Source organism: Solanum verrucosum, unplaced genomic scaffold, assembly GCF_900185275.1.
Source record: "Solanum verrucosum unplaced genomic scaffold, falcon-dt-bn FXZP01000103.1, whole genome shotgun sequence".
NCBI lineage: Eukaryota > Viridiplantae > Streptophyta > Magnoliopsida > Solanales > Solanaceae > Solanum > Solanum verrucosum.
The window spans coordinates 7185735-7206497 of NW_026020048.1; the positions used below are offsets into that span (position 1 = coordinate 7185735).

The following is a 20763-nucleotide window of genomic DNA, read 5'->3' on the forward strand; positions in this document are numbered from 1 at the left end:
ATGGCGTCCTTTGGCATAGGTCTCTCTCATCACACCGGCAATTTAGTCCAAATTTTAAAATATTAAAAATGTAGTTTAGCTAGATAGAAATACGAATTATAAACTCTTGTACTGTATAACAATGTCTGGTCCCTTTGCTTCAATGTGAAAATGAAACGATAAAGTCGTTTTCTTGAACTATTCTCTGTATAGTTGAACTTCCTACCGTGTTTTTCCTAATTTCAGTTGACTCTTTGTTAGTGCAATTTGTAACAAATATGATATTTATCTTACATTAAACCAGAAGTATAAGATAATTAACTAAGTAATTAAAAAGCTTTTATATGGGATGACCCATTTTTATGCATTAATTAGCAGTTTGAGAAGAAAAATGTTCATCTTAAGAAACAAGAAATAATAATAAAATTTAAAAAAGAAAAACAAGAAAGGGAAAAAAATAGTACTTAAAACTTTGTGGTGGTGGTCCATACCACTTCCCGGCATATATAATTGATGAAGAGTTTGAAAATAAAAATAAAATAAAAAAGTAGATGCATTCAAGTCAATGAAAACATTAATAAAGTGTTAGAGAAAAGACATTTCAACTTTGTAGCATTTGTTTACTGGAATTACACTTTTAACGTTATCCCATTTTAACTATGTAACTTATTATATAATCATAAGGTAAAGTTTTGATAATATAAAAAACAAAGGAAGCTCACGTGCAACTTCGTCTACCATAATTCAACTTTGATTAAAAAAAATAAAGGGTAAAATGATAAATATATTTCCGAACTATCTAAAATGGTATGCAGATATCCTCCATCATACTTTTGGGACATTGGTGCTCCAGTCATCCAAAAACTAGAGCATATATACCCTTCACTCTAACAGAAGACTAAATAGGAACACGTGACACAATCTTATCCGTCGATGCGATATTTAATAAATGTTGAGTCGGTGGATAAGATTATGACACGTGTATGTCCGTTAGTATAAAAGGTATATATGTTCTAGGTTTTTGACGGCAGGGGCACTAATATCCCAAAAGTATGACAGAGGATATCTGCATACCATTTATGATAGTTCGGAGGTATATTTGTTATCTTTAACTAGAGATCTTGGGTTCGAGTCTCCTTTGTTAGTCGGACTCCTATATGAATACCGGATACTGGGTGGGAAACAAAAAAGAATTAATTATGATTATTTGTCAAATATTGTAATGGTTATTCATGAATTAGAAACTGGATGAATGTTTTTGAATGTTCAAATTTAACAAAGACCAATATAAGGAGAAGAAATAATTTTGACTTAAAAAGGGAAAAATTAAGTGACTTGAATAGGAAAAAAGTGAATAATTTTTAGATTAGATGAAATTTATTGAATATCTATATTTTGTTATTGTCCTCCTCAATAAAGTGCTAAATCGACATTTGTGTAGATGTTTTAATCTTTTGTGTCAGCTGAGCCTCTTTATTTGAAGTGTGACAAATCAATTGTTTGACTAAATGAGTAAATGTAACATGTCCACTGGCAAATAGCTGTTTCTCCAACACTTAGGAAAATAAAAGGAACAAAGAAAAAATTATGCCCTACTCTTAAAGAATGCACAGCTAAGTGTAAATTGATTGTGAAGGGAGAAAATTAAAGATTTAACTTGTTTGAAGGGAAAAAATTAAATACCAAATCATTTAAAGGGAACATTGTGTTATTAATGAAATCATAACAATATGTTAGTGACTAATATTTTTTGATTTTGCAGTGTAAGGCAAACAAAATTACACATAGTATTATTTTAGTATAAAGTACAGAAATTCAGCTAATTATATTATATCATGAAAGTTGTTTCAATTACAAAAAAGTTGAATTTTTCATTGTTATCAGATACATTCTTTGGTTGTCCGATACAATGTAAATGATATATTACTTGATGGAAGAGATTTTTCCAAGACTTGATAGGGATGTATTCAAAAGCAAATTTATTTAATTCTTTTAAATGGTAGGAAATTTTAGAGATTATCGTTGTGTATTTATGTAATTTTTTCATTATTTTCTCTATTAAATCAACTTTTTGATCATTATTTTTTAATATTGAGCTTCAGCTATTAATTCTTTATCCAAACAAGTATCATCATAAAATAAAACAAACAGAATAAATGATTTTGCAGATAAAAATATACTACCTGTTTAATTTCTTAATCGAGAGGAAATGGACACTTTACCTCAACCCTTGGCGTGATAATGAAGAAACACTGTTTATTAAAGCCTCTAACATCTATCTAGTCGAATAATTAAATGTTTCGATTTCGAACCTTGATTATAGAAAAATCTTTAGTAAGGAGTATTTTTTCAAATAAATAATATATGATACTAATTTTAATATGAATATCGAACATCAAATAAAAACAAATAAATAAATAAATAAAATCTATCTAGTCAAAAGTGGTTTTCGTAATGATATATATGTAACCTCTAGTTATCAATTATTACAAGGAACAAGGATTTTTCATGATGATTATAAATCATTCTTCATTAAAATAGAATGCAGTTATAGTTGAGGCAAAATAAATATTCATTGATCAGTGAGAACTTACTATTCCATTCGTTTTTTTTACTTGTCATGATTTTTATTTTGAGAGTCAAATAATATAAACTTTAATCAATATTTTAAAATATATCTTTTATCACATTAATATAAGAAAAATTACAATTTATAGTGTTTTTCATATAATTTTTAAAATCTAAATTTAACTTGAAAATATTAAATTAATCTAATCAAATTTAAACTTGATCTTCGATTGCTTGAGAAATGAGAAGGGGAAGAACTAAAGAAGAAAAGAGTAATTATAACTCAATAATAATAATAGTATATGTGTCTTTCGTGATGACTCAGTTGGTTTGGAGGGTGGTTATCCACACGAATGACCCGGGATCGATCCCCCCTCAATGCCTTCTGAGTCGAGCCTGTCGCATAGGGCTTGCCTAGTGCGGTTTTACATCCCTTGATTTGCAGGCTATTATACAGTGGGGGTTTACCCAGTGCGCACAAAGTGCTCACCACAGAGTATGTGATAGATGTTGTAGTGGCTGCGGGTTATATGTGAAAATATATTTTATTTATTTATTGAGTTGACATAAGTTTGAGTGTCGTAAGCTATTTATCATTGCTTATACTAGTAAATATAACTAAACGAAAATAATACTTCCCATTATTTATTTGTTTTTTTAAAAAAACTATATGGGTTACCCAATTTTTACGTGAACATGTGTATACATACGTAAAGTAAATCCTATCGAATTATACCAAAGTTGAGCTAACAATCATTTAGACGATTAATTGTAATCCTAATAAAAGATCAATTACTAATTTAGGACTGGGACCAAAAAAAGATTACAGTACCAAATTTTCAACTCCTGGAAGTTGACACGTGGAATTTTTCAAATTTGGAAGAAATTAGAATTTAATTATAAAGCAAGTTAGCTTGACTTTTTCTCTCAACCTAATTAAGGCAATACACCTTTTTTTTTAATCTACCTTAATTCAACCAAAAAATCATATTTTTTTTCTTACTTATTGTGTGTTTGAAACTTAATTGATTCTATCACTAGAATTTAGACTAAAGAATCAAACTTCACCTTCAACTTTTAATTAATAGATAATGTTTCTCTCTTATTTTCTAAAAATTATATTTATTTATTTATTCGGCATTTTTACTATCTATTTCAATTTTCAAATTCCTTTTTTATGGCTTTTGTTTGATTCTTTTTTGGCAATTTCTAGTAAAACTTTTGTAAAGAATGAAACATAATTTTCAAAAACAGCTCCAAAACGCAACTGCTCTCTTTTCTTGTATTAGAAACTTTTGGCCTAAGTTGTTATCAAATTGACCATTGCTATTTGGAACTTCCCAAGTAGTGGGGACTAGGAATGTTTAATTATGATTGGATTGTGTTGAGTCGCACATCGATTGATGAGAAAATTTTGGAATTTTATATAATTTGATTAAAAAAAAAATCTCTTTTAGCTAATTTTAAAAATTGAGTTAGCCATAATTTTTTTACAAATCGAATCAATTCTTGTTTATGAAAACTAGTAAGGCTGAGTTAGACATATAATTTTCACAAATTGAATCGATTATTATTTATGAGAAAATAGTAGTAATAGTTAAAGTCTATTTTGCTAATATTGACAGAAAGTTTATAGTCAATTTCAAATTTTAGCATTTTTACATTCTTCTTTTGGATAATGAAAAAGTTGGATGGTGAAAGGCTACTGATCATTGAAAATGAATGGAGAAGAAATTAAGTTGTGGTAGTAGAAATAACCCGATTAAATGCTGAAAATTTAATCAAAGTATTTTGGGTAAATTGGTCACTTTGGTAATTCTAATGAGATACTAATAAATTCAGATTAAAAATTGATATATCTTCGTTTTAATGTATTTATCTTGATTTAATTAAACGCAAAATTTAAGAAAATAATATTTTTTTTTTGAATTTTATGTTAAAAATATGTTTAATGTATCAAAATAACCTTTAATTTTATTATGTTAAACATGCTATGTGAATTATGTCGGAGTTAAAAAGAAACTGTCCAAAAAAAAATAGTACTACTTTTTTTAAAACTAAATTAAAAGGGATAAACAATTTTGAAGAGAGAATTACTGCTTTCCAATGTTATGACGTAAGTTGTTCTCATTTTCAGTTATGAAATTTATTTTCTCTTATTAATCCAGAGAGAGTTCATGTGAAGCATGCTCAGCGTGTTTCGGAAAAACATTTAAAAGATTTTTTTATCTACTTTAATTACATTAGCGTATAGTTTTTTTGACATGCTTGTTTTAGCGTGTTTAAAAAAAATATTTTCTTTTGTTTTACTTTAATTTATTTAGTGTATAATTTTTTTGGAATTATGAAATCCATTTTAGCTATGTCTTTTAGTTTTAAATTCAAGACTGGAGACGTGTCTGCTCAGCGTATTTTGGAAAAACAAATTAAAACTTTTTATTTCTTTTGTTCTACTTAATTAAATTAGTGTATAATTTTTCAAAATTATGGAATTCATTTTAGCTATGACTTTTAATTTTTAATTCAAGACTTCACACCAACGTGCTTGCTTCAACTTTAAAAATTTTAAAAAAATATTTCTTTTGTTCTACTTTAATTTAATTAGTGTATACTTTTTTCAAAATTATGGAATCCGTTTAGCTATGACTTTTAGTTTTAAATTCATATTCTTTAGTTATAGCTATATTATTTTGATGTCAGTAATATTTGTTTATATCTTGTAACTACTTTGAGTAAAAATGAACGATTCATGACGAAAAATACTTTAATCATGGACATCCTAATAGACCTCACAACTTAAATATCTAAAAATCATATTAAAATTTAATCAACTTTCTAAATTCTATCTATATCACATAAATTAAAATAAAAAACAGAAAAATTACGCATATACGCAAACATATACTAGTTAATTAGTTAACCTAGCTATAGTTTGCCTTAATAACAATTCACAACCTACTTTTAGCTATAATTACGCGGCTCAACCTTTTGATTTTGTATGATTCGCACGTTCGTATAATTCGGAAATTTGTATAATATAATTTGTATAATTGTTTATACTTCTGATGTTTGTAATTGTATAAATTCGTTATTTCGAGTTTATACAAAAATAACTGAATTATACAGATATACGCGTGGATTATACAAATTCGTGAATTATACAAATAAGACAGCTTAAATTATAGCTATAGCTCGTAAAATATGCAAACTATAACTATAAAACATAATTAAGTTTATTATAATGATTATTTGTGAAAATTCCCATAAAAAATATTAAGATATTAAGCCCGTACTAGCATATATACTGTTTTGGAATGGAAGAAACTAGAAAGAGAAGTTAAAGAGATAATGAATGATAACTCTTTGTATTGATTCTTGCATTGATTCAAATAGAAGAGTACATTCCTATTTATAAATAATTAAGGAGAATCCTTCCTAAAGAAGAATCTTTCTAGATACTAAACTAAAGGAGAATCCTTATAGATACTAAACTAAAATAAAACTAAATTTTTTGCAATTAATGTAAACCCTAAACTTGAAAGGAAATTAAATACTATAAAATATTTTTAGACTAAAAAAAAAAGTAAAAAGATTCTACCAGATTTCGACATTCCCCTCAAACTCAGGTTGGTGTATCTAACTTGAGTTTGAACACTTAATTATTCTTTAAAAATATCTTCTACTTACTTTTGTTGCGACAATTAATAGAATTCATCCTCACATTCTTCTTCTACTAATAATGCTTGTGATTTATCTTGAGTGTCTTTGAACTTGCACACTTTTGTAACATGACCTGTTTGTTTGCAACTTCCACATAATGAATCAGATCTCCACCAACAGCATAATCATTTTTTTCTTTTTTGATAGTTTGCATAAAAGATACCTTCAACAATTTTATCTTGTTTGAAAACTCTTATTTGTTCTTGTGCTTGGAGAGCACTTATCAATTCCACAAGAGAGATGGTAGAGAGATTTTTAAACTCTTCCAAAGCAGAGATTTTAGACTCAAATCTCTCGGGAATAGTTACAAGAATCTTTTTAACTATTCTATTATCTTTAAAATCCTCACCAAGCAACCTGATTCTGTTGACAATCAAAGAAATTCTGTCAGAATAATTAGTGATAGTCTCACCCTCTTGCATCCTAAGAGATTCAAAATCTCTTTTCAAATTCAGAATTTGATTTTGTTTGCCTCGTTCACTTTCCCTGTACTCATTCTCAAGTTTTTCCCAAGCTTCTTTTGTTGTCTCACATGCAATTATTTTAGAAAAGATTGACTGTGCAACTGAATTTTGAATTACAATTTTGACTTTATATTTTTTGATTTTCTCTTCTGAGTAAAGTTTGATTTCAACATCAGAATGTTGTATGGGTTTGTCTTCCATTACAGCTTTCCACAAATCATAAGCCTCAAGATAAGACTTCATTTTAACGGCCCAAATTTGATAATTTTCACCATTGAAGATTTGTGGGGCATTGAAAGAAAAAGTATTGTTTGCCATAGTTTGAAAATAAGGTTTAAAATAGTATAGATTAAAAATTGGTTAAAAGTAGCACTGCGTTAAAAAAAAATGCATGGGTTGAAAATAGATATGAATTAAAAGTAGTTGAAAGTTCTTCTTCAACGAACTCACAAATCTATTAAGATTGATGTAAGACTCTGATACCACTGTTATAGAGTAGAAGAAACTAGAAAGAGAAACTAAAGAGAGAATGAATGATAACTCTTTGTATGGATTCAAATAGAAGAATACATCCATATTTATAAATAATTAAGGAGAATCATTTCTAAAAAGAATCCTTCTAGATACGAAACTAAAGGAGAATCCTTCTAGATACAAAACTAAAATAAAACTAAATATTTTACAATTAATGTAAATCCTAGACTTGAAAGAAAATTAATACTATAAAATATTTTTAGACTAAAAAAAAGAAGTTAAAAGATTCTATCAAATTTTAACATATACATGTGTCTATAGTATTAGGACAAGTAAGGGAATACTCATATAAATGAAAAAAATGCATGTTTGGGAAACTACGACATGCCATTAATATCACTACTGCTCCTCCAAATCATTTTACTTGATTCATGTATTAAAATAGATATTTTATTTTATTTATTTATTTTAACTAATTTATTATAAACTTTTAATACTATTCTTAATTTAAAATAGCTATATCAAATAGAAAACGATAACAAAATCAATTTAAAATTTCAAATATTAATAATAAATGTAATTTAGTTAATTATATTTTTAATTAACCTTTTTTAAAAATTATGTATCAGATTAATAGAAGTCAAATAATATATAAGAATGAGAATATATACGCTTTTGGTTTAATTTAAAATTAATTTCATCTAATAGTAAATGAAGCACATAAATAACAGAATTATATGTATAATGAAAACAAATTTTTGGTGTGCAACTGTATGTGTAGTACATTACCTTCACTCAAAAAAACAGGTCACATATCGAATCGAATAAAAATAAAAACATTTAAACTTAACATCATTTTTCTCATGTTCTATAATTTAGAGATAATTGATTTAAAATTAATTTGACCTAAATATTTAGTGGAATTTTTTTTTTTAATTACATATGATTATCATTAAAATATACCTAGCTTTAAAGACTAACCCTATAGGGAAAAAAGACAGACAAATCGACTTGAGCAGTTGTTCATCAAAATAGAGTAATATCTCAAAAGTTTAGTCAAATATAAAGAATGAGTAGTTAGAAGATACTTCCTCTGTCCCTAATTATTTGTGCATTTTTCCTTTTATAGTTATTCTTAATTACTTGTTCATTTTGACAAATTAGGAAAGGACAATTTTTTTTTACCTATTATACCCTCAATTAAATGGTTAATTACTTTGAAAAATGTAGAATTGTTCATCCACTTCATAATTAATAGGGGTAAAATGATAAATTTACTATGTCATTAATTATTTTCTTAATAGGTATGCGAATTTAAAAATAGACAAGTAATTAGAGACAGAGTGAGTATTATTTTTTGTATGTATATTACTAATAATATATATATTAAAAATATATTAGTAGACGTCCTTAACCTCCAGAATTGAGACACATTTATGATTAATTTAGTTTTTTTTTTTTCTTGGACACATTTATTTACTTTCACTGTAAACAACAAGTACTAGCTACTACTCAGTACTAGTGATTTTCAATTGATTATTTTATTTTTGTTCATCTTCTTGAAAAGTAAGAATGAAGACCCAAAACTGAGTAGACTTTTTTTTGCAGTCTCTGTTTTCACATTAAATTTCCTCTCTTTCTCTCTATAGATTTCCGAGCCGCCGACTTGCTATGCTAACCGCTTCCCATTTTCATCGCCGGACTCGAGTTTTTCTTCATTACTTTTCCTTATAAGCAAACCCATTTAGCGACTTTGTTTAATTTCCGGCAGTAAGTTCACGCCGGTGATTGACTTTCTGGTGATTATGGAATCTGGGTTTTTGAGCTAATTCTAAGTTATGGGGATTTGCTATTTTAGCTTGGTTTGATCAAAACTGGTAGTTGGGTATATGAAAGAAAGAAAAAACGAAAAAGCAAGATTGACTGGTAGATACGGCAAAAAGAGAGAAAATATCGATTCCCCAAGAAAAGATTGATATCAAAAAGGTTTTTTTAACATAAATGTTCTAAAGATTTGCTTTTTGAGCAACCCAACAAAAACAAACCCCTAGAAGTAACCATGCCGGCCGACCCAGATAACTCATCCGCCATGAACGATTCTACAGGCTCAGGTGAAGCAAGCATTTCGTCTTCAGGTACTCAAGCAGTTCCTCTGAAAGAATCAGCCAAGAAGAAACGAAATCTTCCTGGGATGCCAGGTAAATCATGTTTCATGACAATTCTTGATGAACCCAATTTTACTAAAATTCAGCTAAGATTTGATTTTTTGGGATTTTTTTTGTTGCTTTGATTAGATCCCGATGCAGAGGTTATTGCTTTGTCACCAACAACTTTGATGGCCACGAACAGATTTGTTTGTGAAATTTGCAGTAAAGGGTTTCAAAGAGACCAGAATTTGCAGCTTCATAGAAGAGGTCATAATTTGCCATGGAAGCTGAGGCAGAGATCAAGCAATGAGGTGAGGAAGAGAGTGTATGTTTGCCCTGAATCCAGTTGTGTTCACCATGATCCTTCTCGGGCATTGGGTGATTTGACCGGAATCAAGAAACATTTCTGCCGTAAACATGGTGAGAAGAAGTGGAAATGTGACAAATGCTCCAAGAAATATGCAGTTCAGTCTGATTTGAAGGCTCATTCAAAGATTTGTGGAACTAGAGAGTATAAATGTGATTGTGGCACTTTATTTTCAAGGTAAATCAACAGTATGCTTTTCGAGCTCAATTCAAGTTCTTTCTGGTAATAAAGTTGTTAACTTTATTTGCTAATAATGTACAGGAGGGATAGCTTTATCACCCATAGGGCATTTTGTGACGCATTAGCTCAAGAAAGTGCTAAAACACTGCCAGAGAAGCCTCCTAGTACTAATGAGGAGCCTAAAACACAAGCTGTTGCTTCATCATCACCACCACCGCCAACGCCACCGGCGCCTCCACCTGCCACCGAGTCTCAATCACCACCACCAGCAGCTCCAAAGCCTTTAATGACCCCAACAGTTCCTCCGTCAACTGCCGTAATGACATTTGCTTCCTCTGTTCAGAATCAAGGTGCCTCTTCTGAGTTTGATGTTTGTCGTATTTGTGTTCGTTACATATCAAACAAAATAACTTTGTTCTTTCTATATCTTGGAGTCTAGTTAATTTTGTCATTTATTGATCTTTGTTCTTATCTGTATTTATTCTTTGCACAAAATCATTTATCTTTTCTATTAATCAATCAGAATCTTGTAGACAGAAGTAGGGTCTAAAATAGGAAGGAAAAAAATGAAGAAAATATTATCGGATAAATAATTATAAATGAAGATTCGATGTCATGAAATCGTTGGCTAAAGAAAGAAATAAGTAGTATATGCTTAAATAAGTTAAAGGTTGTAAAGAAAGGATACTATATTTGGATCTCCTAGTCCTTTTGCAACAGATAATGTTCTTTTTCTATGAAAAGTTTTAACTTTCTCTGCTTCCTTAAACAAGTATGCTTCTTTTTATCTTTTTTATATAGTTGCTACAATTTGTGCAGAGTTGCGGGAGAATCCAATCACAAATTCTGCTGGAGCTGCTACGAAACAAGTTCTGGAGGAAGCAGCGGCGGTAGCAAGCTTGACTGGAAACTGTAGCAACTCTTGTAGTAATGGAAGTAGTAGCAGCGGTGTCTTCGGAAGCTTGTTTGCATCATCAACAGCTTCGGGAAATTTGCCATCTCAAGCTCCTGTTTTTTCTGATATGTTTCGAGCTATGGCGCCTGAGCGCACTCTTGAGATGGCACCACCTTCATCTACAGAACCAATATCTCTCGGCCTAGCGATGAGTCACAGTTCATCAATTTTTAGACCAGCTGGTCAAGAACGGAGGCAATATGCTCCCGCACCACAACCAGCTATGTCGGCAACAGCATTGCTGCAGAAGGCAGCTCAGATGGGTGCAGTAGCGACCAGCTCATCGTTCTTGAGGGGCTTTGGGGTTATGTCCTCCACGTCGTCGTCTTCTAACGGGTATCAAGAATGGAGTGGGAGGCCAATTGATGCCAATGGTGCGTCATATGCTGCAGGTCTTGGTCTTGGACTGCCGTGTGACGCTGGTTCTGGTCTGAAGGAACTAATGTTGGGAACTCCCTCTATGTTTGGTCCGAAACATCCTACTCTTGACCTTCTTGGATTAGGAATGGCAGCTAGTGTCGGTCCATCGCCTGGATTATCTGCCCTTATAACATCCATGGGTAGTAATCTTGACATGGTGACTTCAGCTGGATCATTTGGTACTGCCAATTTCAGTGGGAAAGACTTGGGAAGAAATTCATGATATCAACTTCATTGCTCTAGTTGAGAAGAGTCAGGTTTAATTTATTCTGTATAGGACTCTGGAATTTTAGTTGATGCAGCAAAAAACATATTGGCAAGCTCAAGTAGTGCCCTCTGCCCCAAAGATTTGAGCATAGGATGGCAGGTGGAAAGCTGTCACTGTGATGCAGGTGGACACTTTTAAGATTGTTCTACTGCCTCCTTTGTGTAGGAAAAGTAAAAGGTTTTTTTTTTCTGCTGTACAGTGGAAGTTGAATGTATAGCTGCATAAAAACTCCTCTGCTGTTTGTTACAAATGAAGCTGTTATGTGAGAATATATAATTTACTATAAGCATATTTAACCAAGGGAGGCTCATCTAGTGGAAAATTTTATCAAATGGTATCTCTAACTCAGACGCGTGAATATATGTGTTGAACTCAGAACTTGAGCAACGAAATTTAAAATTTAGCCAACGACCATTTTAGGGTTGGGTGGGGTGGACCAATTTGGTGTCAATACATTTCTGAACCATTTCAACATTTTGTTTATGCTTTTATATAATAAGTATAGTATATATGAAGCCGGCAAGATGGTTCCTAATAGTCAACTTTATATTAAAAATAATAATTTGGCCTACTGCTAGTACCATTTTCTCACAAGCTGCCCAATAACCTATACATTACTCCTATTCTTTTATATTTTGATTGATTGATTGATAAGATAATAGAGGAAAGGGGGAAAAGTGCCGAACTTTTTGATATGATAAAGAGACTTTGAGGTAAATTTGGAGAAAATGCTGAGATTAGACACTTTATGGATGAAAATCATAAGAGATCAGAGTTCAAAATTTTACAGTTTCAAAACGTTATAGTACAATTTACTTTATCTGTTTAAATCGTGGCAAACAAAATTAACGGGTATTGATGTAGGTGAAAGATAAGTACATATTTAATAAAACTAGTTTTGACGCACGTGCATTGCACGTAAATATCAAATCACGTACCACACTATTTTTAAAATTAACGTGAATTTTATTTTTAAAAAATTAGTCACTCTTAAAATCTCTTAATTATACCTCTTAAATATACTTTCTCCTCCCTTCTCTACAGTGCACTACTTTGTTATTATTGTATTGTTGATGTTCTTACTTTTAATATAATATAATATAAATAAAAATTGTTATAAAATATAGAAGATATACTAAATTTGATGTTTTTAGTTGGAGTATTATATTAAATTAACATTCATGTTAGCTTACTTTTAATATAATATAATATAAATAAATATTGTTATATAATATAGAAGATATACTAAATTTGATGTTTTTAGTTGGAGTATTAGATTAATTTAACATTCATGTTAGGGAGTGTTCTAATTTCACTGACCTTTGAGATTGTCAATGTCTGTAAATCAATCTTGAGGTTTTAAGAAAAGAAGAATAGAAAACATAAAAATAAACATAGTTTTAAAATGTGAGGAAACTCCTCCATTTATAGTTAAAATGTGTAGTATTAGTATGTGTATATTGTTCCTTGTCATAAAAATATATAAAATATACTAAATAGGGTGTTTTAAGAAGAAGAAGAATAATGAATATTTAAAAAAAAAGATGTAGTTGAAAAATTTGAGGAAATCCCTGTTTTTATAGCCAACAAAGGGTAGTGTATGAAAAACTATTTATTGTGCCTTATAAAAAAGATGTCACAACCCTTTAGAAAACTCACAACTCTTTAGAAATGTCACAACTCATTGGAAAAGCCATAACTCTTCAGAAAAGTCACAACTCTTCCGAAAAGCAGCAACCCTATAGAAAAGTCACAACCCTTCAAAAATGTCACAACTCATCGGAAAAGTTATAACTCTTCGAAAATGTCACAACCCTTCAATGTGAAAAGGTGCCTGTATTTAATATAATATAGTATAATACACATAAATAAATATAATACAATATAAAATATAGAAGATATACTACATTTGGTGTTTTAAGTTAGGTAGTATAGATAGATAAAAAAAAGATAGATATAGATTGGTCTAATAATAATTTGTTATTAAATTTTAAATAATAAAGAAGACTTTTAATTTATGGATCATATGTAGAATATACAAAAATGTTTTTTAATTTTGTGGTCTTAAAAATGCGCCCCCACCCCAAGAAAAAAGAACATTCCATATTAAACTGGAAAAAAAAGTACACTAAATAAATTGGAAATGAAAGAGTACTTATTGAATGTAGTTTGGACTCTTCAAACAAGTTTTTGATCAAATACTTTTTCTCCTACAGTTTGGGACTTCTCAAATTCTGAACACTAAGTTGTAGTTTGTGCGGCGAAAAATCATTGAACTTCTTGTCAAGTAGAAGTTGCTGCAAAAGTATATTTTATGGATATGAAAATGAGTACTTATTAATTATCAAGATACTCTTCTCGTTTGAAGTTGAGTTATTTCATTCTCCTTGTTGCATCAATTTTTGTTGATCTATCTAATTTACCCCACAAAAAATATTGTAATTGCATAATTGAACAACTCTCACAATCTTCCTTGTTTTAAGAAGAAAAAAAGAAAACTTACAAAATGCGTAGTTTAAATGTGTGAGAAACCCCCTCTATTTAAAGACAACAAATGATAGTATGAAAAGGTTCTTATCGTGTCTTTTCAGATAAGTCACAACCCTTTAGAAAAATCATAACTTTTCGAAAATGTCATAACTCATCGAAAAAGTCACAACTCTATAAAAAAGTCACAACCCATTGAAAAAGTCACTATCCATCAATGTGAAAATGTGTATGCTTTTAATATAATATTGCATAAATAAATATAATATTAAATATATAATATATACTAAATTTAGTGTTTTAAGTTAGGAGTACTATAGTAATTTAGCATTCAAGTTATGGAGTTTATGCTTTTAAGATAGTATAGCTGGATGTGCATAAATTAGTTCATACACTACTGTAATTTATAGAAGTGGTAATGATTAAAGGTTGAATTAAGAACTTAAGTCGTAATTAGAGAAAAGACATAAAACAGATTAGATCAAATGAATGTTCTCTGTTGGGCCAATTGTAGTTGTGCTTTTGACATCAATTAAAGGAATCTGATGCAGATTTATTTTTTCTTACCATTTCTCAATTCCAATTTGACTTTGAAATTACATTTAATCTTAAACAACAGTGCCTGAAAATGAAGGGTTATCATCAGTTTAAGTAGCAAATCAACTGTCTTCTAATTATTATAATATTTCTGTAATAGTAGTGACATACTTTTGGGCTAATAAATAAATAATTAATGAACTATTGTGGAAGGTTTATGCCTTAATCTTGTCGTTTATTCTTGTTTGGTAGCAGTAATCAGGAATAATGAAATATGATTAATTTCTGGATGAGGTCATAAACTGTGGTCTCTCTCACCTAATCTTCCTTTTTATTTAAATATGCAATATAATTAGTTGCTTACTCATTGTCTAAGACCTGTCACAACTGATTATTTACAATTTATTCTCTTCTCAAAATTACAATAAAAAAACATGATTGCAAAAATTTGCTTTTACTATAACAATAAAAGAGAGAGAGAAATGATTATTTTTGCCGATTTATAATTTGAATTCTGAATAATAGAAAAAATAACACTACAAGATTTCTTGTGTTTTATTATAGATCTTTTATATTATTTTTATTGATATCTTACGGAAAGAATTACTTTCTTAGTCTCAAATTATCTTTTTTCCTTTTTACATATTCCTTAAGAAGATATTAATCAGAATGAGTTTTAACTATTTTACCTTCACTTAAGTCGTTAGATATAGTTTCACTTCATTTTACTCTATTAAAGTGTTCTTAGTTTTCAAGAACGGATAAAATGAAAAAAATAACACTATGGTTAATTTCATCTTGAGATACTTATTTTTAAAAATTACGACAGATAATTTGAGATGGGGACTATATAACTAAAACAACACAATAAATTACAAAATCAAATCTCAGAAATATAACTGATTCAATGTTTAGTTGACACTTTTGGTGGCTGTTGAATTGCAAACACTTTTACTACTAAAAATATAGAGATGTTGACTTGTGGCATATGGAGAGTAAAGTTAGGCCAGGAGGCTGTAACTAAAGAGGGCATGCAAGCTCATGTATGCAAGTTTTTCCTCACTGCCAGGCCATAAATGCAAGGTTTGTTGTACCAAAAACTACTGTACCAATGCAAGATTTGAATTCAGGATTTGTTCATAAGTCTATGATAAGTGGTCCAAAATATCTTATTTAACTATACAAAATAAATAATCGTCTTTTAAGATGATTTAGTTAGTATGAAGGGTGATCATTTGTTTAATATCTTCTGAGTCAAGCCTTTGCATAGGACTTGCCTAAAGCTGATTTACATTCTTTGTATAGTTATAGGCTATTATAAAGTGAAGGCTTTATCGAGTGATCAATATAGAGTGCTCATCCGAAGGACAAAGACTTGTCAGAGAGATTGTTATCATTTTGATATTAGTTGTAGCAAGAAGTTGAATTAAAGGGGCTGTCATGGAAGATATGGGATATATCCAAAACATTAATCTTGTAGGTCCCATAATTGGTTCATGATGCCTACATAATATCCAAGCCCATCTCCCTTTCACTCTCAACTCCACCTATCCTGTTTCATAAAATGAGTACACCATTTACTTTTCTACTTTTATATACTTCCATCCTCCCAATTTATATAATCATATTTGCTTGACACGTATGATATTTAATCAATTTTTTGGTATCTTTGTATTTATTTTGAATATATTATGTATTATTTCATTTTCTACCATCTTTAAATGCAGCAACAAATCGTATCAGTATATCCGAAAGGACATACCAACGTACTACTCCTGCAGTTCATCAATGCTCACTGCTATGTGGTCCTCAAAACCCTATTTTAAAGTGTTTTTAAAAGTTCTAAAGGAGGAAAAGTTGTTTATAAAAATCGATTCACATTTAATTACCATACCCATTTTGCCCTTCCTCTTTTCATTGGAAAATTAATATTCTCTCCGTTTCAAAAAGAATGATTTAGTTTTTTTTTAGTCTGTTTCAAAAAGAGTGATCATTTTCCTTTTTTGACAACACTTTAACTTCAATTTTCCACGTGACATGTTTAAAGCCACAAAATTAAAGGACTTTTTGGTACATTTGACATAACTTTGATTTAGAATCATAAAATTAAAAAGTCTTCTTTCTTTTCTTAAACTCCATTCCAAGTCAAACTAGGTCATTCTTTTTTAAACGGAGGGAGTAATAGATGTGTGACTTAAAAGTTTGTTATCTTTTCGTATTTCTATATTGCATTATTTTGTTAGTACCAGTGTTCTTTTTCTCTAATGCTTTGTAATGCATTCTTTATTAGTATTTGTTATATCTTCGTGAATCTTTTTTTCAAACGACTCTCAAAATGAGATACTTGAGTTGATGGTACGTATATTTCAGAAATAATATTTCTATTTTTATAAGGTAGAAATAAAGTTCGACACACTCTACCCTCCCAAACTATACATGTAAAGTTTGATCGGGTATTTTGTTGTTCAAGAAATTGTTGACCATGTTTCCTAAACAAAGAAGATGGAATCTCACATCACACATGAATCAGAATTTGAGTACGATTTAAGGAATTAAAGGGATTAATTTAATACCATTTAATGCATTGCACAACACGTAGTACGTTTAATCATTTTTGTTTATATTTTGGTTTTCTTCTAAATTTTCAGTAGACAAAACTTTTAAGTGAAGTTATAATCCATTCATTTCAAATTAATTGAATTGTTAAGGTGTTGCACATCCTTTAAGAAAAGAAGATTAAGACATAACGAGGGATGGCAATGGGGTGTGCGGGGTGGATGTGGGTGGGTTGAGCTTAACCCGCAAATTTTTTAATCTGCCCCGCATAACAACGTTTTTCATTTTCAACCCGCCTACCCGCCCTGCATAAACCCGCATAACTTTTTTAATATTTTCTTTTTCTAGTTAAGTTTGATACTAAAAATAAAATTCATAACAATAAATTCTTTTTTTTCATTAAGTTGTATTAATTTAATAGGACAGTGACTTAAAAATTAATTTTTTAGGGGTCAATTGGAAAACATGTAAGAAATTGTATTATTTTTTATTGAACCATTTTCATATACTATCTCGAATATTTTAGTAGATTTATAGAAATTAACTTAATAAATAATGTTCTATCATTCTTACAACATGTAAAAAGTTAAAATTAAATTAAATTTAAATCCACATAAAATCACATATACTCGCAACCCGCCCTGCCCTGCATTAATTTTTTTTAAAACCACTCCCACCCACCCTGCCCCACATACCCTTAAATCCACCCCGCCCCACATACCCTTAAATCCACCCACCCCACATACCCTTAAATCCACCCACCCCACATACCCTTAAATCCACCCCACCCCGCCCTGTCCCATTGCCATCCCTAGACATAAGTTGGGCATAGCTTTCCATCTTTACTCTTATTAATTATTGTTGTTGACACCCAATTTTGGCCCTCCACAATATGTATTGATCATCGAGCTTTTTCAATTTCAAACGATTTGAAATAATTAGCTTTTAATAAAAGTTGCAATGTATTTCAAGTTTAAAAAAAAAAAATATATAGTTTTGTCACTATTTTTAAATTTTCAAATAATACACATATTTTATAAAATTATATTTAGTACATTTTATGGGTATTCAAAAATCATCTAAAAAAAATAATAACAATTTAGTTTTTCCTAAATATTTGGTTAATTTAGTTTAGTTAATTAATAGCTTATATTTTTGAGTTAATCAATTTATAATTAAGTTAATCATTTTATTTTGTTAAAATTAAGAAGCTCGTTAATTAATTAGTAACAATTCATCTTATTTGATCTTTAGCCGAATTCATCAATCATCGAATTGGCTATGTGTTAAAATTCCATTGGTTAAATTTGGTAATGCAATGAGCCATTTCGGCTAAAATTGCAATACTTTGGTCAAATCCTAAAGACCAAATGGTTTTATAATAAACCCTTTTCCCAAATCTTGGCCCAATCTCATACAACCCATCAGCTACATACAACAATACACACGATCAGCAACACCAAACAGTACCCGACTGACCCAGAACTCAAGCGCGACCCCTGCTGCGTCTTCTCCCTCGCGTGACCAGACGAGCAGAAACCCAGAAATTCCAGTAGTACGCGACGCAACTCTCCAAAATCGCACGTAGCCCGCGTCGTCCTCTCCCTCTCTTCGTACAAGAATATTCTCGATCGAGCCAGGTGTTTGCATCTCGCGCCTCGATCGTCCTTCACTCAAAATCAACGCCTCTCCATTCAAACTCGTACACTAACCAGTTGGCAACCCTTATATGTTAAGGGATTTTTCAAAAATCCCACATCGAAAATCTTTCCAATTTTTAGAGATTTTAGGCCCTATAAATAGGCCTTCTTCTCACTGTTCAAAGAGGAATGAGGAAAACCTGAGAGTACCCCTAAAAGGTTTGGGAAATCTTGGTTCAATAGTTCAATTTTTGTGGTTGTTCGAGTTGAAAGGGGTGGTGGAGTCGTCTTCTCAACTCGTCGTTTTAGCTCGCTGCTCAGTGAAAGGTAATTCTTCCTTCTTTTAAATATTTTTATTATTTGGTTGTGTGTTGAATGACTGGATTAGATCAGTTTAGTTGTTGTATCTGTTAGTAATTTTGATTTTTGGTTTGCTGTCCATTCTGATGTCTTAGTAACTAGTAAAACAACTAATTTTCTTGTTTGTCGTAGATACTGTTTAGTTCTTTGTTTATATTTTATGTTTAACATTAAATTCATATTTGCTAAAAAGAGGATGGTTGATAGCTAGCATTACTTCACCCTCGTTTATGAAGAGTAGCTCTTATGTTAAGCTCTATTTGTTCTTATTTTGACCAACAACTTATTTATTCTGCTAGCTATTTGTTTTTCTTTTCCCTTCTTAGCATGTTCACTAAAAGAAAAGTAATAATTGAGTTTCATATGCTCCATATGGCTGGTTGTCTTAATCTTTGCTAAAGTTTGTTTGGAATTTATTTAACATTCTCTGATGTGTCTCTCTAGTATCGCTTATTGTTACTTTAAAAATGAATAAATTTAGCTAAACTTTGTTGAATATAGTTAGCAATGGGTTCCCTTGTTTAAATAACAGTTTGTGGAATTCTTAATTAATTAGCTGCTTTAGAGATGTTTTAGTAGGGTGATTTGTTGCATTTAATATTGGTTCTTTCATCCTTAATTTCTATTTAGTTATATTGATATGCTATTTGGGTTAGCTGCTAGCTGGCTATTATAGTTAACTTTAAAAATCCCCATGATAGTAGCGAATAGCCCATTTATGTTTACTATGTGTGGCCGCGTGCGTTGGCTAAATGAATAGTTAGTTGCATTTTGCTCATTTATTTCTCCCATGTTCATGGATCCTTATTGTCTGACCATAATAAAATGAATTTGAATTATTGCTCTATTCAAACTCGCTAATCCTTATTTCGTTTGTTTTCTTTGTGTGAACTTTCTTGTTCGAGTCCATTTGGACTCTCCATTGGTTTGCATTCAACTCTCTTCGAGTCAACCTCATCGGAATCGTGAAAGGGAAGCTAATATTAATGGGTCAAATCCCAAATCAGTGGCAGCAGCTAAGTAGCGGTGTAATGGCAATCCCAAATGGCCGAAAATTGAATTTTGGGATTTTAAAATCCAATTCAATTGCAGCAGTAGCAGCCAGCAGTCCCAAACGAACTAAAATTGGAAATTTTTGGACTTTAATTAGTCCAATTTACAGCAGTAGAGCAGCCCGCAAAGGGCTAAAGATTTTGGAATTTAGGACTTAAAGGTCCAATTTGAGCATAAGCGACAAAAGTGGTCCGAACATTAAGTCCAATGGCTTGATTTGGAGACATGCTCTTTTCCTTTATTTGTCTTATTATTTGTTTATTGATTGATTGTGAATTAACGCTTTATCTAATTTAGATGAATCCTTGGGAGTTTTTTAAAATAACTTTTCTATTTCGTTATTTGTTTACTTCAAATATCTAAATTTTCAAAACCCGTTTTAGTTAAGTCACTCTAAGCTTTCAAGACTAACTTGAGAATTATCTTATATTCTTTCATAGTTAGTATTTAGCTTTCAAATCCACGCTTAAGTTATTGTGTTGATTTTTCGACTCAAAAACTTGACTCGGATAAAATGTTAAGTTAAATTATTATTTTGGCACTTCAACATTTGAATTATTTCATTAATTGGGATAATATGAATGTACA

The 20763-nt window shown here is 30.3% G+C and overlaps 2 protein-coding genes across 3 annotated transcripts; one reads left to right on the forward strand and one right to left on the reverse strand.

The window, feature by feature from the left end:
* Positions 1–6248: 6248 nt before the first annotated feature.
* On the reverse strand, positions 6249–6974 carry LOC125822044 (uncharacterized). The gene is made up of 2 exons (XM_049501420.1): positions 6431–6974; positions 6249–6340 (listed from the first exon to the last, which is right to left on the reverse strand). The coding sequence occupies exons 1-2, from the start codon at positions 6972–6974 to the stop codon at positions 6249–6251; spliced, it is 636 nt and encodes a 211-aa protein (XP_049357377.1).
* Positions 6975–8674: 1700 nt separating this feature from the next.
* On the forward strand, positions 8675–11808 carry LOC125822477 (zinc finger protein GAI-ASSOCIATED FACTOR 1-like). 2 transcript variants are annotated; one of them, XM_049501878.1, is made up of 5 exons: positions 8744–9191; positions 9311–9403; positions 9500–9896; positions 9981–10249; positions 10719–11808. In XM_049501878.1, exons 2-5 carry the CDS (start codon positions 9397–9399, stop codon positions 11495–11497), a joined length of 1452 nt encoding a protein of 483 aa, XP_049357835.1. In that variant the 5' UTR covers positions 8744–9191; positions 9311–9396; the 3' UTR covers positions 11498–11808. The 2 variants fall into 2 exon arrangements, with proteins under 2 accessions (XP_049357834.1, XP_049357835.1); XM_049501877.1 differs by having other exon boundaries at positions 8675–9403.
* Positions 11809–20763: the final 8955 nt, after the last annotated feature.

What these genes read in the sequence shown, in the direction of transcription:
- LOC125822044 (XM_049501420.1), bottom strand. Translation starts at nt 6,974, where the DNA reads ATGAAGTCTTATCTTGAGGCTTATGATTTGTGGAAAGCTGTAATGGAA. An exon ending in ACAAGATAAAATTGTTGAAG is followed by an intron (nt 6,341 to 6,430) that starts GTATCTTTTATG and finishes GCAAACAAACAG; the next exon opens with GTCATGTTACAAAAGTGTGC.
- LOC125822477 (XM_049501877.1), top strand. Translation starts at nt 9,265, where the DNA reads ATGCCGGCCGACCCAGATAACTCATCCGCCATGAACGATTCTACAGGC. An exon ending in AAATCTTCCTGGGATGCCAG is followed by an intron (nt 9,404 to 9,499) that starts GTAAATCATGTT and finishes TGCTTTGATTAG; the next exon opens with ATCCCGATGCAGAGGTTATT. An exon ending in TTCCTCTGTTCAGAATCAAG is followed by an intron (nt 10,250 to 10,718) that starts GTGCCTCTTCTG and finishes CAATTTGTGCAG; the next exon opens with AGTTGCGGGAGAATCCAATC.